Source organism: Chinchilla lanigera, unplaced genomic scaffold (assembly GCF_000276665.1).
Source record: "Chinchilla lanigera isolate Chin_1 unplaced genomic scaffold, ChiLan1.0 scaffold00029, whole genome shotgun sequence".
NCBI lineage: Eukaryota > Metazoa > Chordata > Mammalia > Rodentia > Chinchillidae > Chinchilla > Chinchilla lanigera.
Genome location: NW_004955430.1, coordinates 4,618,888 through 4,638,146, shown reverse-complemented (window position 1 = coordinate 4,638,146; position 19,259 = coordinate 4,618,888). Strand labels below are relative to the sequence as shown.

Below are 19,259 nucleotides of genomic sequence, written 5' to 3'. Positions count from 1 at the left end.
GAATTTGGCTTTCAAAGAGCCCAAGTCCACAGTTTACACAACAGAGTCCTTGCAACCAACATTTGAGCATGTTTTCACTTGTAAGCTTTGGTCAACACCACATCACTGGAAGCAAATGGAACCACAGCCTCTATGGCGGCTTGAACTTGTTAGAACTGAGCTTCAGTCACGTGGTCAGTTGAGCCCTAAAGAGTCATCAATGGGACTTGGCCTCGTGTATGATCAGGACTGAATTTGAGAACATGTTTAAGTTGCTGCTTCCCTGAGAGGATGTAAGTGCAGGTGGAAAGGGGGAAAAGGAACCAGGCAGGAGAGAAGCTGCAAAGGCGTTCTTTATGCTGACCTTTCAGAAGTATGTGTGACATTCTAGGACATTTTCAGCAACCTTTCTTGCCAATGCAGCCAACACTAAGTATATATACAGCCTAGGAAAATGTCACTGAACCCCATAATTAAAGAAGAATGGCACAATTGCTTTTCTCTGGAATTAACACAGGAAAACCCTCATAGTTCAGGATGTGGGTAAACCCCAGCCTCTTTCCCAGGGCCCCTGTGGACTCACGGTGCTGTCAATGTAAGCTTCGGTCCATACCACATCGTGCTCCTGGTCGATGACCTTGGGCCGGCTCAGCACATGTAGGTACTCCATGACGTTTTCCTGCACGTCCGCCAAGGTAGAGATTTGTGTGAAAAATCCTGCCAAATCCCAAGGGAGAACCGTGATTAGTACCACCCAACAGAGTCTGAAATGAGGAGCATACATAGGCCATGCTTCTTGTCCTTCTACTAATTTCTTTCTTAAGTGTTGGATCTTATCTCTGCCACCATTCACTTCATGAATAGCATGATATAGGCAAGCAAAAGGAATAAAACTGAAATCAATCAGAAACCTACCGCTCAGAGGACATCTCTATTAAGCCAGTATCCTCTGGGTATTTATTTATTTCCACGGCACAAATGGAAGTCCTCTCTACATCCCATTTTGTAATCTTTTTTTCACATTAGTGAGCCTATTTCCAAGGAAAAAACTCTAAACCACAAGAATCAAAGGCTGCTTCATTATGATAATTTTAACAGTATGAGTTTCAATTAATTTTGAATGTATATTAAATGCTACAAAATTTGCTAGACACTTGATAAACTCTCATTTATTCTTGACAACACAATGAAATGGGGCTTACTTCATGGGGGGCTTCGGATCTGCCTTTTGATGCAAGATAGATGTGGTTTCTAAGGAACAAAAAAAAATTGCTATGGATAAAAATATCAGTTTGATCTTGAGTTTCAGGGTACTTCTTTGTTTTCTTTTCAACCCCTTTCAGCTTAGGGTCCTTTGGGCTTTGTTGAGAGTCAGGAGATGTTAGAAGGGACAGTAGGAACTGAGCACAGGCCTGTTGCCCCAGGGGAGAGGCCCTCATTCAAGCAGTTGTGGCAAGTTTTCTTGGTTCCTGGCATGAAGGATCAAGGGGTAACGAGCTGAGCAAGGCCTGCCTGCTGAGGGCCTGGCAGACCTGACCAGGCAATCACAAAGTAGCACAACAAACATTAAGCTAACACACAAGACAAAACCAGTCAAACCTGGCTGCACTGACCAGGGTCAGAATGGCTGAAGGCTAAGGGATGCAGACCAGTTAGAGAGAGGAAGAGGGACTGAGGAGTTTAGCAAAGCAAAGGTTATAAGCAAGACCCATGATCGAAAAGAACCAGGCCTACTAGAAATAGAAAATTGCCCAGAACTGGTGAAGGTAATGAACTAGACAGGAGGTAGAAACTGGGAGCTCTAGTATGAGCAGGGAACTGGAACATCAGTACCTGGGAAAGGGCTGAGACTTTATTCTAAAGGTAGGTGGTCACAGAACTTTAACAGGGATGGACACAGATTCATGTTTCCTCCCCTTGCTGTTAAAGAACTGTAAGCTCATACTCACTCCTACTTACCAAATAAACCAGAGAGTGTGCATGTGTCTCGGAAGCCAGATCTTGCTATAGCATTTATAGAATCTCTTCATGCCTAAAATAAGGCTGAGGGTAAAGAAACACAGCCTTTTCATTGTCCAGGAAGGTCGGGACCCTCCCAGAGATTTCCAAACAAAAGCCAGCTGGTTTGAATTTGATGTGCCAACCCAAAACAGGTTGCGACCATGTGGCTTCTGGGTCCCTGATGACAGCTCTGCACAGTGCTAATTAGCATGTATTATCACTCCTGCCTGCTCCACCCTCTTGCCAGGGCCACACTCTTCCCCATTCCAGGGGAAAATGGCCCCACAGGAAGACTGTGAGCGCCCGGTCTAGTTTGAGAGGCAGGAGCAGTGACAGAGGAGATGGAGTGACGCTGGGTGAGGGGACGTGGGTGGCATTTGCAATGTGGAGCCACTGCCAAGTGCGCTGTGAAGCCAGCATCTCTTAGAGGTTTCTCTTGACTATTTTCACATCGAATCCTCAAAGACAACAGTAAAACTTCTGTTTGAGATTTTTCAGAACAAGCCCAAGAGAAGAAAGGGGATGAACGTAAGAAGGAAGATGGGCGAGATAGGTTATTAGCACAGAAAGGGAGCAGAGAGGAAAACAATCACACACTTGGAAGGGGACTGAGCTGAGAAGTCATCTTGTTTTGTCAAAATTCTGAAAAGGTATGAAAAGGTGACTTCCCGGAGCTAGCTGTACACCTGACACTTCCACAGGGATCACTAACAAGAATCTCAGACTAAGGTCCTCCAGAGCCAGCTCTGATCAGCTCCTCCTACAGCTCATCTTTCACGTCTCAGGAGGTGCACTCTGCCCAGTGAGGCTAGAAGTGTAATTGTTCTCGATATGCATCAGTCCCTCTAACTCACAACCATGTGTTCTTGGTCTTGTCTCTAAAACCTGTTTACAACTCATTTCTTTCTTTCCACTGCTTATCCTGCTCCACAACTCCATCATGTTACCAGGAGCAGAGCAACAGTCTCCCTAGGGATGTGCTCCTTGTCTGGGCTTCTCACAGAAGAGAGATCATCTCCCAGTATACGCAGATCACCCTTTCTGGCTGAAGTCCTAGGGTAGCTTCCATTTAGAGTTAGAGTAAAACCCAAATGTCTTACTCTGACCCTGCCTGGGGGCTCATCTTTCCGGCTCTGTTTCAGCTTGATGGCATTCCTTGTTCTCCTCTCTTATGCTAAGCTCACACTCCACCACAGGCCTTTGTTTCCCTTACCAAGAAGAGCCTTTATCTGGTTCTTCCAATGGTCATTCCTTTTTATAACTGAGGGTTCAGTTCAGAAAGGCCCTCCCTAACAATCCTTTCAGAACGCACTCTTTCTTCCCTCACTCTGCTTTGGTTTCTTTGCTTTCTTCAGAACATCCATCTAATCCATCTGTCCCTGGATTAAGATGTGCTCTTTACTATCTTCTCTGTCACTGGAACTTTATCTCTGTGTCATGTGCTTGTCTTGTTGGGAGCACAGTCCTAGGATGGGATGTGTGGGTATGTGGTAACCATCAACAATGTAGGAGTCTGCACTGAGTTCTTTCTGGAATTTACCTTGCCTTTCACCTTGCATTCAGACCCCATGATACTCAACTCATGCATTCATTGTATAAGGCAGGCAAGAGAAGCTCAGAGTTAGTGATTTTTCCCAGATCACTTTGAATCTAGGTTCATTTGATTCCAAAGTATTTGCTCTGGACCTCTGAAGGCCCTGCTTCTTCCCAGACTGGGAAAGGAAGGCTACTCAGAGCTCCCTTTCAAGGAAAGTACCTCTTCTGCAAGACTTGTGTATTGCAGCTGGGAAACTTTAAGGTGGGAGCAGGGTAACACACCAATGTCCTCTGAGGTGCACAAATTAGTAACTAAGGTCTACTCCAAACCCAGGGCACAGTTCCAGTTTATACTTCAATATGGAGACCAGGGATAGAGATGCACAAAAGGTAAATAAAAACCCTGAAATTATAAAAATAATATTGAGAATATATGGTGCAAAGCTCACTCAAATTTGATCCTCACCCATTAAAATGTAAAACCTTTGAGAAAAAGCCTTTTGTTTTTAAATATTTTTGTATAAGTTTTAGTTAACAAATGATGGATAGTAGGAAATAGCTAAGGATTGGAATCTTTGGCTGTAACCATAGACGCTTCCCTGGCTTTCACTCTATATTCTTTGAGCTGGCCACTTTCCCTCCCTTTCCACTCTTTTTTTTTGCCTGTTAAATTGTAGCTCTAGAATGTTTATTCTCTTCTTTAATGTGCCTTTTTGGACTTCATATATCATGTAAGAAAATAGAATCGGCAATCATCCTGTAATTGCCAAGAAGTAATTAATGCTGAAATTAGCCACCTATTACAGATGGTCTGCTCATTTTTCTATGTAATATCAATTTATTTACCTTATTCCCTTGCAGAGTTCCTTCTGTGAACTCTGGGTTACAACTACTCAGTATGATAAACCATATGCAGCCTGATTTCATCACCCTGACTTCAATATTTCTTAGGAGTTTCTTGTCTAAAAGCTGCCTCGACATAAGCTGCCCCACTGACGCATCATTCAGTACTATAACTTGCAGTGACACAAGGTCTAAGGGCGCCCAGAATTTGTCCTCAGTGAGTAGACCCTGCTGTCTACCTCAGAGAGTGACGTCCTCTTTCTAACCTTGGTGTGATAGTTGTGGTTTCCTTTGAAGCTTTCCAAAGTCGCTTTTGCCTCTCAATGGAGGCAGGCTGAAAACCAGAGGGGCTAGATTCCAGCCTCTTCAGGGACGCAAGGTGGGAGTGACAGCCACAGGGGCAGGAAGTCCTTGATGTGACTGCGCTGGTTTGCATCCCCTGCAGAACGAGAGTACTCTTGGAAGACTCTCCCAATATTTTGTCTTATCTTCTTCCCATCAGCATCTGTCTGTCTGTCTGTCTGTCTCTCTCTCTCTCTCTCACACACACACACCCCTAAAAAGCACTTATTTTTGTAGAAAGATGTACAATTAATAAACAGTTTCTACCTCCATATATTTTTGACCTTCGTAAAGAATAAGCAAGAGGCCCACTGAGCCCGGAAGTACACATCCATGGAATTGGAAAGGACAGATCAGGGAGACAGTGACCACGAGGGCAGAGCCCTGTGACCTCGGAGGGAGGAGGAACAGGAGTTCTGCATGAAGCTGTAAGAATCGACTAGAGCCTCAGATTTACTATAAACCTTTTCCTTTGTGAATATTATTACATTTCAATTTCTAATTCCATGTTAGAAACAAAGTCAGAAGAAGAAACAAATCTAAAGGTACATGCTGGGGAGCTGGTAATGTGGGCTTGCTCTTATACCTCTGCGGCTGTGTCCCCACCACGGCCTACTATGGCATCCAGCTGGCCTCACCTCCTCTTAGAGCCTTAATGTCCCCAAGTGTCGAATGTCTGGAAGCAAATCACATAGCAGTGCAAACTGAGGCAGTGCTAATTCCAGAACTCACCAGCTGGGGATAAAACCCAGCTATAGTCTTTATGAACTGTGCCACATCAAAGTCCTTTGTCGCTCTCTAGTTTTATTTTCTTAGATTATGGGAGATACCTAAGAGCCCTGCATGAACCAGAACTCTTCCCATCCTGTGAGGAGTCCACGCTGGGGCTTCAGTTCACCTGGGCCTGAATCTCCCTCCTACCATTTGCTACTTGGCAACCTTAGTTTCCTTTTCTGTAATCTAAAGAACACCCACAAAGAACTACCCAAAGACATCATAATAGCTGCTACTTGTGTCTTCCTCTACCCATCTGAAATAGCAAAATGTTTTAGCTGCCACTTTTTTTTTCTACCCTCACCTGGTGGCCTCAAAAAGCAGAGGGATGTAACACTTATCACAGTGAGATTAAGAAGTTTTTACTGGAAAAAGGTTGGGGACCTGGACTTCCAAGGTGGCCTACCAGCTCTCTCTCAAATGAAACAGGAATAACCTTTAACCCATCAAAAATGGTTAAGCTAAGCAGACAATCAAGAGGGCCACACGCGGCATTTCAACGGCACCTAATGATGACGGATTGGTTGAGAACCCAAATATGGAGCACCTTCTTTATTTGCACAGCTGGGAAAGACTCCGTTAACCATGATTTCTGAAGGAGAATCAGCCAGTGCTTACTTAAAATGTTGGCACACCGAACATTAGGGAAGGTCATCGCGGTGTTACAGAGGATCCGGGCTAGTTGGCCCTTCTTTTATGTTTTCCCAGTTCACTTGTTTACACAATGGTGTGAATGCAGCTCTTTGGATTTCACAAGCCATTCCACAGTGGCAGGGGTTGTTTTAATATATTTAAAATGGCATGCTGCTTTGCCTCATTAGAGGTGGTTGCCTCAAAATAGGACCTATTCATGCATAAAATGATACAAACCAATGGGCATCAAGCCACTCTGCACTTTGCTTGTAGATTAAAGAAGGCAGAGAACACCTATAAGGGTATGAGGTCCCCCAGATATCCATTTCCAGGGGACAGTGTCTGAGGTCCACTGGCTAAGAATTGTTTCCATGGCTATCAGACTTCCAAGAAAAACATTTTGCATGGATAGCAGGTCCTTCCCCCTGACCCAGGGATGATGTGACAGCCCCAACCATTCTTTCTCCTTCCCAGGGTCACTCTGTGGTCAAGCCTACTCAATCAGTCAACAGACTTCACGTTGGCTTCTTCCCAGGTCTGCTCTGGTCCCCAAATGCTGACTTTTCATTTCACTCAAGAACTTGGCTGCGTCAGGGTGAAAATATGTAAGGGGATGGGGCTCTGGACCTCATGTCACTTGAGATGAAACATGTTATACTGTTTGCACACTATAACAATCTGAGACTATAAACAGTGATTTAATTAATGACCATGGATGAATACTTGCTCACCGATCTTACGTGAATAAAAACCCCATAACTGACGCAACACGAAGCCAATGTTTACATGGGCACAGATGACTGGAACCTAACATTTTGATGGAAACTGCTACTTTGAAGAGAGAGGCAAACAGTGACATTCTAGTTCCAAATCCCTTTAGAAAAAGAAAAAGAGCAGATTCAGGAAGGCGAAACTATTCAGAAGCAATAACTCTGACAGAGAAGGAAGTATCAGGATTTGGACAAAAGGAAACGCTCATTGTGGAATCCAACAGCCCAGCCAGCTAGGCAGCTACTATTACCTTGAAGGATTTTCTGAGTTGCTGTACTCAGAACTTCTACATTTTAAAGGCTATATTCTATTGACAGATCCTGAGTTGACTAAATTGTCTTCAAAAGGATGCTTCCAAGATTTTTATGAACAACGACTAAAACTGAATTCTGGTATAATATTAGTTGATTAAGACAAGACTTCAATTTGAATAATTCTCATCAGCTGGACACAGACAGTGGTTAAAAACAATAACCCATGACTAAACGCATACTAGCTGCTGGGAGGAATTGGAATCTGGTATGGGCAGCAATAACAAAAAAGTTTTTTTTTTTAATTAAAAAATGGAAAGGAACTTCTTTTTCAAGACCACAGAATGAAGGAAAAAATGGGGAAAGCATAGCTTAGTCAAGGTTTTCAAATGACCATAAATTTCCAAAAGAAGGGCTTCTTCACTCAGAGGAGATCTGGGATCCATTTAGTCTCCTGCGCCCATGCCTACGCTCCTCCTGTATTTCCCCCTGCGATGAAGCCAAACACAGTACTCTGCGACAGGCAGAATCACTGATATCTCTTCAAGGGGCAAACCAGCCAATAAGCTAAATCATTGCAGAATGTGTCTTTTTAGAGCTTTAAGGAAATGTTAAAAAGCTATGCTACCCTTCATTCTTTAGACAAGAAAACTGAGATGTGCTTTTAAAAGTGCTCCAAATAGCAGCAGAAAATTAAAGACAAAACAAGCAAAGGGTAGATGGGCATGGCTTTATTTGCCTAGCTCTGCGTCTGCTCTCTGAAAACCTCCCACCTGCCCTACCACCAGTGCAGGCCGCTCAAGCATACGGTTCCCTCTGCCCACCCTCAGCAGAACTGGCCTAGGCTGGGTAACAAGTGTTGAGGATGAGGACAGGCACTTGTAATAATTTACATCTGCTGATCAGTCTCACATGGAGGAGACATCAATTCTCCGCTGCAATATCATGCCTCGCCTGCAATATGCATTGTGAGATGGATGGGCATACAGAGTGTGGGATGACTATCTCTGGCTGGAAACATATCAAAGTAGGGAAGATGTATTTACAGAGAAGCAGAATGCCATGAACATTTAAAGAAAGATCAAGAGAGAAGAGAAAAACAGAAGGTTCATCTCTGTTCCTTCATGTGACTGAGCTCCCCATCCCACTCAGGGTTCTGAGTCACTCCCCTCTCTTTCCAGAACACTCCTTTTTTTAATTGCAGGGAACAACTTTTGGTTGCTTGCAACTAAAATAACATTTTTGTAAGTCACCAAAACTAAAGCTAAGACCTGCAAATCCTTCATCTTTCTTTGTTTCACTAAAAGTCTAAACACTGGGCTGGGGATTTAGCTCAGTGGCACAGTGCCTGCCTGGCAACCGTGAGGTCATGAGTTCGATTCCTGGTACCAGGAAAAAAAAAATAAAAAAATAAAAGTCTAAACACTACAATCTATGAAGTATGGTTAGGAAACGAATACAAGAGCAGACTACCTAAACCCATCAATATCTACTGCTATGCATAAGGACATACCTTCCTTGATTAGTATTGACAGTTAATGTCCTCTTTTTTGAAATATAAAAGGAGCATCTTCTCTTAGTAAGCCATCAGGATAAACTCTGTCAGAGGACCCAAGATGAAGTCAGTGAAAGGCTGCTCTCCTGAACTGTTGTATTGGAAGAAAAGTAATACAGCACAAAGGAATAACTGAGTCACTTATATGCTAGGCACTGAGCTACTGGGTTTACTTGTATGGCTTTAGTCCATGTCCACATCATAAGTACTGCAAAAGTACTGTTACCGCCCATCCTGTGCAAGTGATGTAACTCAGGTGCATTCAGACAAATTTGGTAACTTGCACTGTTGGTGCAGGACAGATTTCAAATCTAAGAGTCTAGAATTAACTGTCTATTTGCCTGCCATACTTTGTCACTGTGGCTGTGTAAAGCATGAAAAGAAGCCCTTATCAGACAGGGAGGCTGTGTTACCGCATCTGTTCTGTTCCCCAAAGTATTGTTTCTGGCACACCGCAGGGGCTCAGTAATCAATTAATTTTATGAATATAAAAATATGACAGTGAATGTTAAACACTTGTGCCCAGCATTAAACCAGGCCCTTCTATATACCATCTTCATGCTTAAGAATCAAAAGAACTGGATACAAAACTTCAGCTAGACAGGAGAAATAAATTGAAGAGACCCGTTATGCTTTAGATCTAGAATGTCCCCCAAAGCATCTCATTCATTCATAGACAGGGGCTTGGGGAGATGATGGGACACTATAGCTGACCTGCTGTTAGGAGATGGGGCATGGCTGGAGGTGGGCCCCTGAGATGGGACCTGCAGGGGTCGATCTCCCTCCCAGCTCCTCCCTTCTCTCTCTGACTTCTGGCTACCATCATCTGAGTGTCAGACCCTCCTGCCACGCACTGCTGCCTTGCAGCCAGATGACCACTGGCTGAAAACACAAGCCACAACAAATCTCTCTTCCTTTAAATTGTGGGTGTTGAGTATCATGTCTCAAAGATGGGACAGTGACTGAGACATGATCTACTGTTCAGTGTAGTCAAGGTCTAATGCCTGTAGTTAATAGCAACACCAGGTATATGAGAAAACTGCTGACAATACATGTTAAGTGTTCTCACCCAAAACAGGTGACAGGTAGGTGAGGTGTAGCCTCACCTTGGTGTAGCCATCCTACCATGTGTATATGCTTAAAAACATTGTGTAGCACACCATAAATATATACAGTTTTACTTGTGGATTCAAAAAATACCAAAGGAAGAATCATTGTTACCATTTTAAATATTAAAACACAGAGGGATGTTAAAGTTAACTAACTTAATTGGTCACACAGGCAAAGTTCTGCCATAGGTCTCTATGAAGCTAGGAATCTCAACTGGTGCACAGTAAATGTCTCAGTCAGAGCAATTCTCCTAAGGTTACTCAGTTTCAAAGAGAGTACAGGGGCTTAGCCACTCAGCTTGATGATATTCTTAAAATTTATAAATGTATTTTGGGGAAAGTTGTTCTATATCTGCTACTCCTCTGTCAGGAACACCAAGACCTTAGCTTGAAATTCACGACCTTTGCATACATTCTTACTCAAGGAGAAGTGGAGTAGAATAATAGTAGAACAAGGAGGGTAAGGGGATACGGAAAGGTGGGACAATACAGTTGGATGTGAAGATTATGTTCTAGTGTTCTATGGTACATTTGGGTGGATAAACTTAACAATAATTTATTACAAATTTCAAGCTGGGCTGGTGGTGCACATCTGTAATCCCAGCACTTGGGAGGCTGAGGAAGGAAGACTGTCACAAGTTCATGGCCATCCTGGGCTACATAGTGAGTTCAAGGCCAGCCTGGACTACAGAGTGAGAGCCTGTCTCAAAAACCCAAAGAACAACAACAACAAAATACCCAAATTTCAAAATAACAAAGAGAGAGAATTTTGAATATCCCTCCCACAAAGAAATGATGAATGTTTGAAGTGATGGATATGCTAATTTCATCACTGTGCATTGTACACAATATGTCAAAATATTATACTTTTCCCGCGAATATGTGCAATTATTATTTGTCAATTTAGAAAAAAAGGCAGCCTTCCCTTAGAACTTTCTTTCTTACATCTGTTCCTAATTCTGCACATGCACGGGGAAGTGACTCAGAGCAAAGCGCACGGGGGAGACCCACCTTTGTTGGCACAGGCCATCCACTTGAGATTGTCTGCAAAAGCAGCCTCTCGCCCGATAAGGTACGTGAAGATGCGAACCTGAAAGAAGATAAACACACGGGTGAGTGACATTCGCTTCTTGCCATCTTGCACAAATCACATGCATGCCGCACACACATGTGGTTCACCTCTTTAATGCTCCACACTTCCCATCTGCAGGAACATATTTAAGACATTTGAAGTATAGTCAGCTAGAAATATATTCAGAATGGGGCTTTTGATCTTTTAAGCCATATGGCACTGGTGGTAGTTGTTTTTCGGTGTGCAGCTCACGACAGAGGAGAATGACTTGATGTGGGAACAGCATGGGCTTGGGTTTGCTCCACAGATGGACAAAGATCATCCAGGTCTGGATCAAATCCCCGGCCATTTCCCACTTCCCCACAGGAAGCTCAGAATGTGCTCCTTTAGGAATAGAAATGCCACTGAAAGACCTTCAACATTTCCCCCCAGTGGGATACACAGGCTGCAGGCACTCTCTTATCATGGCATGATTTTTGGAGGTAATTAGCTAAGACAAGAGGCACAGACTGTCACCAGGAGACTGATGGGGACTCACTCTAGTCTTCCTAAGCCTTTGGCCCCCAATGAGCAGAGAACACATATAAGACCCTGGCACACTCATTTTCTACTGCTTTCTCCACTCTTTCATGAAGCTAGAGCTCTGGGAAAGAAAGCTCTACACATCCCCAAGTAGCACCTGATGACTAGACAGAGGAAAAGTGAAAAACTAAAAGTATAAAAACCCTTTTGCTGAACCTATAGCGATGTGTGGGTCAATACTACACAATCCAAGCAATCGTTTCCAGTAGGCTGTGTGGCTCTTTGGTGGCCTCTTTGTGAAGAAGCTGAATGAGAACATGGCAGGAGATGAAGGACCCTCAGCGTGCAGCACCAGAGGCTTTGCTGTCTGGTGACCTCTCAGCTCTGCCAGCGTGGAAGCTCAGCACAACCGTTGCTGCTTCAGTGCCTTTGCCAGAATGGGTGGTAACCAGTGCCTCGCAGACTTAGCCTGAGATGCCCATCCCCTTGAGGAAGGAAGTGGGTGTGTCTCCTTTGCCCCACTGTGTCCTCCTGGAGCTAATACTTGGAACCTTTCAACACAGTACAATGAAAATATATGTAAGCTTATAGTTGACTATCAAAATGAATATTTTACTTTAAATATGACTATCCTCTAATCTAAGCACGAGGACACGAAGGCTAGCTTTGGGTGATAGTCTTCTTCTAACGAAAGAGATGTTTAATTGGGCATTATTATGATGAAACCTCAGTCTGTCTTCATCTGTGAATGGTGAGGAAGTTGTTCCATTTATCCAACACCCAGAAGGTGGCTTCCTGGGGAGACAGGCAAGGCACACTTCCCTCTGCAAGCTCTTTCGCCATCATTCCCAGTAGAGTCACATTGGGGAACAAGGATATGATTTTTTAGGGGGGTGCCGGGAATCAAACTCATGACCTCACGCTTGCCAGGCAGGCAGTGTGCCACTGAGCTCAAGCATATGATTTTTTAAAATGGGAGATTCTGGCCTTTCTTGGAAGAAATAAAAAGCAAAGATCCAGCCTTATGTAGACAATAATGGTTATCTCTGCCCCAATGTAGCAGCTTTCCTTATTCACTTTATCTGCTCTGTATTTAGCTGAGCGGCTCCAGTGTAAGGGGAAACAGAGACTAACTTAAGTAAAGTGTTTTACTTAGTTTCATCAAGGTCTCACCTCATGAGAGAGGCCTTCTGACACCTTAGGATAGTAGTGAGATCTCCCCTCAACCTCCTAGAGACGCTGGTTCTCCTGATACAGATGATCCCAACCACTTCCAAGGCCCACAGCTATCACCCACAGGGGCCAGGACTGGAGTCCAGTCTCTAGAGATCAGAGACCATGGTTGTGAAAAACCATGGTTTTTCACAAATCCTTCTCTTAAATTTCATATCTAAACTCTTTAAATGGAAAACAGTGCTCTCATAAAAACATGTATCTCCACTGGCTGTTAGCCACACAAGAAAACAGAAGAGATAGCTATTAGGAAATGAAGCCATGAGACCATCTCTGTAGGCAAAGCAGCCCATTTGGTTATGAATAAAGGTAGCTGAGCAGGCCAGCTTCCACTGCTGTGCAGATGAAGAAGCTTAGTATAAACCAAGTTCTTTCTTGGAGACACAGTTAAAAATCCCCAAACAATGCCTTGAATCACCGGCCAAGCTTCCCCAACTCCTGACTTAAACGATGGCAACCTACTTGGAAAAACAGTAGGATTGTACCAAACTTCAGATCAGATGATTGCTCAAGAATAATCATTCTAACCCAACCACAATAATGAAAACCAGCACTATGATCCCCAGCATGACCACCATATTGTCCTATAATCAGTATCATTCCATGGGTCAGGTACTATGTGAAAGGATTTATAGGCATTATATTTATTTGCTGATTTCTATTATTTTATTTTATTGCTTATGAAAAAAAAAAAAAACCATGGTCAGTATTTCCATTTATGTGCAGTCTTTGGCTCTTAGTGGAATGACCTCCTTTTCTGAGAAAAAACAGTTTAGGATTGACTTATTGTATCTCTGCCTATAAAATAAACACAATCAAACAGTTTGTCTGATCACAAAGGGATTTTATTTCAAAGTATAAAATACTTTGGAAGGCAATTTAACAGTTTCTGTAGCATTTTATTATTTGTGATTTTTCTGACCTAGTAATTCTACCTTTGGGCCTTTGTAGACAGGGTTACAAATAAAATCCCTCTGGAGACAAACAGGTAACAAAGAAGACATGAAGGAATAGGAATGTTGAAAAAAGTACATGTCTTCTGGAAGCCCTGTGATTCATATTTAGACCTTTTTACAAATACATAATGATCAAAGTACAGGGATATTCACTTTCATTACTTTAATGATCAAGAATTAAATCATGATTGGTAGGGAGTTAGCTAAAAATTTATAGTACATTCATGAGTGTGATACCACACAGCTGTACATTCATCCATTGTGAATTGGTAAGAGGAGAAAAGCAAGTTGAAAGATACTCAGTAGCATAGAATCCTGGTTTTTTATAACATGGAGTTCATACTTTTAACTTTATACACTTATATATCATTTGATTAACTTTACAAATAAACTAGTAGTGCTTTAGTCATCAAAGCACTTTTTAAATAAGAAGAAAATTTTCCTAGACATAAGAATAAAATTTTTTATTCTTAATAAAATAAAAGAAGAAATAATAATAATAATAAGAAAATTCATAACAATATGAATATTTTCTTCAAAGAAGAAAATAATAACAATAAGCAGAAAATTTTCCTAGATCTGGAAGATATAGACAGAACAGACACAGCAGTGAAAATCAAACAGAAAAACAGATTATACGTAGAAATGAAGTGTTGGCCTTGCATACTCCAGAGAGTGTAAAACCTCTATGACTAAAAGAGCCAAATTGCTCCTCATTTCCCTCATTAACATATTCTGGAGGCTGATGGGTCTTATTTCCAATAACTGGAGGTTTCTTCCCTATGAACTGCCACCAAACCAACGTTCACTGCTTTGCCTTGAACTCGGATGCTTTTCTGACGTTGCAAGAATCCTGTGCAGAGCCAGATCCAGGGCAGTTCTGACTGCCATGTGTGCAGGACAGATAGTTGTGGGAAACAGCACAGCACAGTTTCGTCCTGAACCATCATGGGGATGCCACAGCACCCGAGTCAGGCCTCTGTGTGCCCCATCCTCAGCTACGGAAGACGCCACTGTCACGAAAGCAGCTCAGAGGCAGGGATGGAAAATGTCTGCATCCCTCTATGCATTCATTCATTTTGATCTCACATTTAAGTTTGGATGGTCTTTCAGGGCTCTAAAAACCTAATTAAGCTTAATAAAAGTCCCATGTAGACTTTCAAAGTTCAAAGTCATTTGTCTTAATCTACTTAGTATAAAATTTCCCAAAAGAAACAAACAAAAAACTCAATCCTGTTTTCCCCTCAAACAAATTATGCTTCTTATTTATTTCTCTGCAGTCCCCATGTAGAAATCCAGAGGGGCACCATCCTTTGAACTGTTTGTGGGGAGAAGATAGGATGAATCTGCAAGTTAATGAATCGAATTCTCTCCTTTTCTGGTAGCCATTAAGATAGCGGAGGAAAGTGGCTATGAATGGGATTGTAAGAGGGCAATTTCATAGCCAGAAAAAAAGTCTGCTGCCTCCTGCAAGGCTGCCTTGATGAGAGAGGGGATATCTATGAAGGGGAGGAGCTGGTAACTGATTGACAATGAAGAGCACCAATGAAGGGAGAGCAATTCATCATCTGTCTGTCACGTGTGGCTTCTGAGTGCCCACTGCACACCAGGGACCATTCCATGAGGACAAAATCAACTGTCCTCAAGGAGTTTACATTTTCTTGGAAGTGAAATAGGAATAAATGACAAATTCATAGATAATATTTATTTGTTGGATGAAAGGCTTACTAAGAAGAGAAAGCAGGGTAAGGTGATGGCGAATGACGAGGCTTCTATCCTAGAATGACAGGAAGGGAAGACCTTCCTAAGAAGGTCATTTCTGACCACAATTTGGACTGCACAGAGTGAAGAGCAGGGGACAAGGCATATGGCTTCTTAGGGAAGAATGTTCCAGGTAAAGGGAACCAGGTACAAAGACACTGAAATAGGGATGCTTAAAGTGACACTGAAGAACCCAGGAAGGATGGAGTAGAGCCATCTGAGAGGCTGCTAGGGGTGACCCTGGACAGACAATGGGTACCAGATCCCATGGGTTCCATGGGCTACTGTTTGAGCATGGGGCGTTTTCCATCAACAGCCATGGAAGGGACACAAAAGCCTGGTTTGGGCTGACATGTAACATAAAAGGGTCATTCTTGTGGAAGTTTAGGCATGCTCTATGGACCTCTGCTCATCCTGGCTGCGTGCTGATGTTCTTAAAATTCTGAGAGTCCCACCCAAGAACACCTGCATCAGAACCTCCACAGGCAGGACCCCATTTTTAATCTCCCCCTAGAGATTCTCACGTGCAGCCAAGCTTCAGAAGCACATCCACAGAGAGATAAAGAGCTGAGATGAAGACACCAGGGAGGAGGCCATACAGTGCTCCAGGTGAGAGGTGATAGTGGCTCTGAATAGCCAGAGTAGTGAGAGTTCTCCCTTGACTGGGCATCAGAATCACCCGGGGCTTTAAAGCATCTGTTAAAGATGGATTTCTAGCCCCACTCCAGGGGTTCAGATCATTCATCTCAGCCACCTACTCTCTTTTAGGTGTCTGTAGTAGGTCTGATGCCAGTGGCTTAAACCCAATACTGAAAAAATAGCTCCAAGAAGATGAGGCCTGAGCAAAGAGAAGTAGGACTGGGGGTTAAGAAATCACTGGAGTCATTTCCCAGGAAGCTGCTTCTATGGATTACAAGTATTGAGGCTTAAATTTACGAAAATGACAATCCAGTGAAGGGAAAAATACCAAGTAGCAGAGCTGGATCAGGCTGACAGTTTTAAAGATGCTTGTGTCAATCGAAGCAGGTAAAAACATCAGACACCGACCACATTGAGCGAGCGGGGTAAGCTAGCTGCAGCCTCTTCTTTCTCAAAGAGAGGGCAGATTTGTATCTAGTGTTCTTCAGGGCTAAGCTGCATCTTCACACTGGCAGTTGCTCCTTGAAATTATAATAATCCCCTTCTTCCTCTCAGGTGCAGGAGAAATGACTGGAGACAGAGCAAATATATAATCTATGCTTTCATAGAAAAAAATAAGGCAATGTTTTATTTAAGAGTATGATTTAAGTGCAAACCAATTATTTCTATTTTTTAAAACATGCCATTCATATGGATTAGATGTGTGAATGACATTTGCTACACAAATAATCCAATAGCTATGGGTGGTCACGTTCATAGGTTCTAAATTTTAATTCAGTGAGTAGCAGCTTCCACATTAAACATGTGAAATCATCTTCAGGTCTTCTCATCTTCCTTATATCCCTCTAGACTCACTGCCCAATGCAATTATTCCCTAAAACACCTCTAGGATTTCTCAGAATGATGAATGACTTCAGCTTCAGAAAGAGGTCTTCTGTTGTCTTTATGTTTTGAAGCTAACTTGATACCTCTGAACAGCTTTGAATCTGTATCTTCATAAAAATATTCCTAACCAACTTCTATTGTTTTTTGCTCTTTCTGTAACTTTCGGAGCAGGAAAGTATTTCTGAAAAAAAATCTTTAATTTCTAAGTAGAAGGTGAGGGCTGGACCCTGATTATTCACCAAAATGCTTCATAAATCACTGCCAATATTTATCTTCGTGAAAATGCTAGGAGGAGAGATGGGCTCAGAGAAGGTTGACTTCACAGGAAACAGTTTTATTGAGAAGGGTGCTTTAATCTAGGCTCCGTCATGCTCATAATAAAAGCAGAAACATCCTTATCCAGAAGGATGAGAGAGGGAACTAAAGTAACACTGCCCTGAGCAGCAATAAAATGGGATAAATTGAATTAGATTACAAAAGTAATAAAATCCCAACCAATGAATATCATAGATCATTATGAAAAATGGACTGTCATTTTGGGGACGCTCTAAGAGTCTATGTAATCTCTTTCCTTCCAAGCACAAATGCCTGACACTTCATGTGTGGTATTGAAATCATCCCAATTCTAAAAAGAATGTCATTTGTAATTTTCTGGCCGAGGGGATGAAAGTTCAGTTTTACATGACAGGTTGTGCCAAGGAAAAGGAGATGCGTGTCTCGGGCCACTCAAGCCCGTGATCTGGGGTTGGTGCCGCAGAACAAAGGAGATTACACACAACTTAATGGAGCAGTAAAAAGTCAAGCTACAAACACCCTCAGTGGTGGGTGATAAAATTTATTACACCACTCAGCTCCATTGGCTTTACTCAGGAGGCGGAGCCAGTGTATTAACTATGATTTTTAATTTTATGCATTTTTAATGTTCTGATATTTGCATCTTGCTGACCTTGGAGGGACTGCCCCTCACAGAATTAGTCAGCTCATTCTTGGAGATGGTAAGCAACCTGCCCTTGAGTGCAGCTTCGATACACAAAACTCGATCACTTCATAGTCCATCCCCCAAGAAGCCCTTTGATCAGGCTTTTATGTACCTGACCTCACCACTCCAGAGCCAGGTATCAGACAACTCCCACAGGACAGCTCTCACACCCCAGTACCTGGTGACATTACTCAGACTGCCGAACCCTAACCTGCTTGCCCCACTTCACTCTCCTTTTCCTGGGAAACCACAAGAAAGGCTTCATCCCTCTAGCATGCTTTCCTGTGTGGCCTTTCTTGGTATGGCAGGTCTTCTGTTTATTGGAACTTACGAACTTCATAATAAACTTCTTCCTTGTGACATCGCTGTATCTGTGCATCTGTGTGTCTTGTGTTCCCCGATTAAACAAATTCTAAGCACCCATGAAACGAGCAGAAATCAGGGTCCCAGGTGGATCCAACACCACATTTACAGTCTTGGGAATCTTGAGAGAATCATTTAACCCTCTAAGGTGTAACCCTACTAAACTTTGGTTCACTGCCCCGACTGCTAAGCTCCCATATCTCCACCACAGTGACGACAGCAAGTGATAGAATAAGGGATGAAAGGACAGATCAGATGTAGTGAGTCCAAGTAAGCTGAACAGCATCCCACTGTTTGCTGCGGCAAAACTCAGCAAAGGAATCTACCCATAGACACCTCTCTCACTCTGCCCAAAGGTATGGTTGAAGAGAAAATTGACTTTAGAGAATAAAGAAGGGTATTTTCCAGAGTAGGGTTTTAACAAGTCAGCACTGATATTTGCCATCGCTAAGTAAAATGGGTTTGACCCAGAGTAATACTGGAAGAATAATGATTACAACTCTATTAACCTTTGCAGCGTCTCAAGATCCAGTGAAAATCTGGCAGGTGCTACAGATCAATCTGCAACACCCTCCCCCCAAATTGCCAAAGCTACGCAATCAAAATTTCAGATAAGATTCCTGAGGTTTGGGGGCATCTACTCCACCAAAGCCCAGTCCCAGTTTCCCTAAGAACTTCTGTGTTTGATACATCTCTTACATTCTGCACTGTAAATTCCTCAAGAACAAATTGCATTCTTTGCACGGTCCAGGTGGGCCCTCATCTGAAGTGTTCACCCAACTGAGAGAAAAAGTCATTGGCTCATTTACATGCCCATTCCATGATGATTTAGTGCCAGATATGAGCTACGATGAAGAGATCCAGAAAAGTCACCTTGGGAATGAGTTCAACCTGGAGAGATAAAGTGGAGCTATCAGGAGCTCTGAGACAGAACAGGCACCACTGCGAACCCTGAATTTTCATGATACACATCACACAGTGGAGGCTTTAAGTGACCACAATGAACACAGCAGGAACAGTGGGGACAGACAGGATCTCTATACGTATCTTTTTTT

At 42.8% G+C, this 19,259-nt stretch overlaps 1 protein-coding gene across 3 annotated transcripts in view; it reads right to left on the bottom strand.

Annotated features, from left to right (window-relative positions):
* Positions 1-19,259, bottom strand: part of Cacna2d3 (calcium channel, voltage-dependent, alpha 2/delta subunit 3) — a gene marked incomplete at its 5' end in the record, with an annotated part of 848,592 nt that overhangs the window by 301,753 nt on the left and 527,580 nt on the right. For all 3 annotated transcript variants that reach the window (XM_013515709.1, XM_013515711.1, XM_013515710.1), the window contains 2 exon segments: positions 563-696; positions 10,806-10,884. In XM_013515709.1, the coding sequence (XP_013371163.1) occupies positions 563-696; positions 10,806-10,884 (213 nt within the window).